Source organism: Trypanosoma rangeli, assembly GCF_003719475.1.
Source record: "Trypanosoma rangeli strain AM80 chromosome Unknown Tra_15.4_contig_00906, whole genome shotgun sequence".
NCBI classification, from domain to species: Eukaryota; Euglenozoa; class Kinetoplastea; order Trypanosomatida; family Trypanosomatidae; genus Trypanosoma; species Trypanosoma rangeli.
In genome coordinates, this window is record NW_021706564.1 from 1 (window position 1) to 1,024 (window position 1,024).

The 1,024-nt window shown below is 52.6% G+C and overlaps 1 protein-coding gene across 1 annotated transcript; it reads left to right on the forward strand.

The window, feature by feature from the left end:
• Window positions 1–1,022, forward strand: TraAM80_10339 (trans-sialidase; the record flags this gene model as incomplete). Its single annotated transcript, XM_029386966.1, has 1 exon — window positions 1–1,022. A coding segment is annotated over one exon (1,022 nt), but the record flags the coding sequence as incomplete, so codon positions are not given.
• Window positions 1,023–1,024: the final 2 nt, after the last annotated feature.

Consider the following 1,024-nt stretch of genomic DNA (forward strand, 5'->3'; position numbering starts at 1 on the left):
ACGCGTACAAGTCCACTGGGGCTGGTACAGATTGGTTTGGCAGTACGCCAATCACTCGCGTGTGGGGCACCTCACTGAAGCGTCAAGGGGACGGCGTGCGGAGCGGCTTCATCACCGCAGCCATCGAGGACAAGAAGGTGATGCTCCTCACCACGCCTGTGTATTCAGAGGAGAAAAAGGAAGACAACAAAAACGGAAAGGGCCGGCTGCATCTTTGGGTGACAGACAATGCCCGTGTGCATGACGTTGGGCCGGTATCCAGTGAAGAGCACGACGCTGCCGCCAGCTCCCTGCTGTACAGAAAGAAGAGTGAGAAGGAGGAGGAGTTGGTTTTGCTGTACGAGAAGAAGAATGATGGGGATGACTCATTCAGCCTTGTCTCTGTGCGCCTGACTGCGCAGTTGGAACGGATAAAAGAAGTGGTGAAAACTTGGAAAGAAATTGACGCCGCACTAGAAGGTTGCACTTCCACTGGGATCGTCGACCCACTGAGAAGAAAGAATGTGTGTAATGGCCCTATTCCCACGGAAGGGCTGGTTGGCTTTTTGTCCAACGCATTAACGGATGGAACTGATGCTGGGAAAGTATGGAAGGACGAGTACCTCGGCGTGAACGCAACGGTGAAGGGTGAGACAGTGACGAGCACGGAGTGGGGCTTGAGGTTCAAAGGCGCAGCAGCGGGGGCGGAGTGGCCGGTGGGCAGCAAGGGGCAGAACCAGCCGTACTACTTTGCGAACAACGAGTTCACTCTTGTGGCGACGGTGGCGATCCACGCGGTGCCGGAGGAGGACACTCCTTTGATGGGTGCGAGGATGAATGACACGGACGGTACTGCTCTCTTTGACTTGTCGTACACGAGGGAAAAGAAGTGGAAGTTTCAAATTGCTAACACTAAAACCGGACAAGATGCCGATTATTTTGAGTTGGAACTAAACAAAACATATCAGGTGCTGGTGGAAATGAATATAAACGAGTGGTATGTGTATATTAACGGGGCTAATATATACGACAGCGATGATGATGA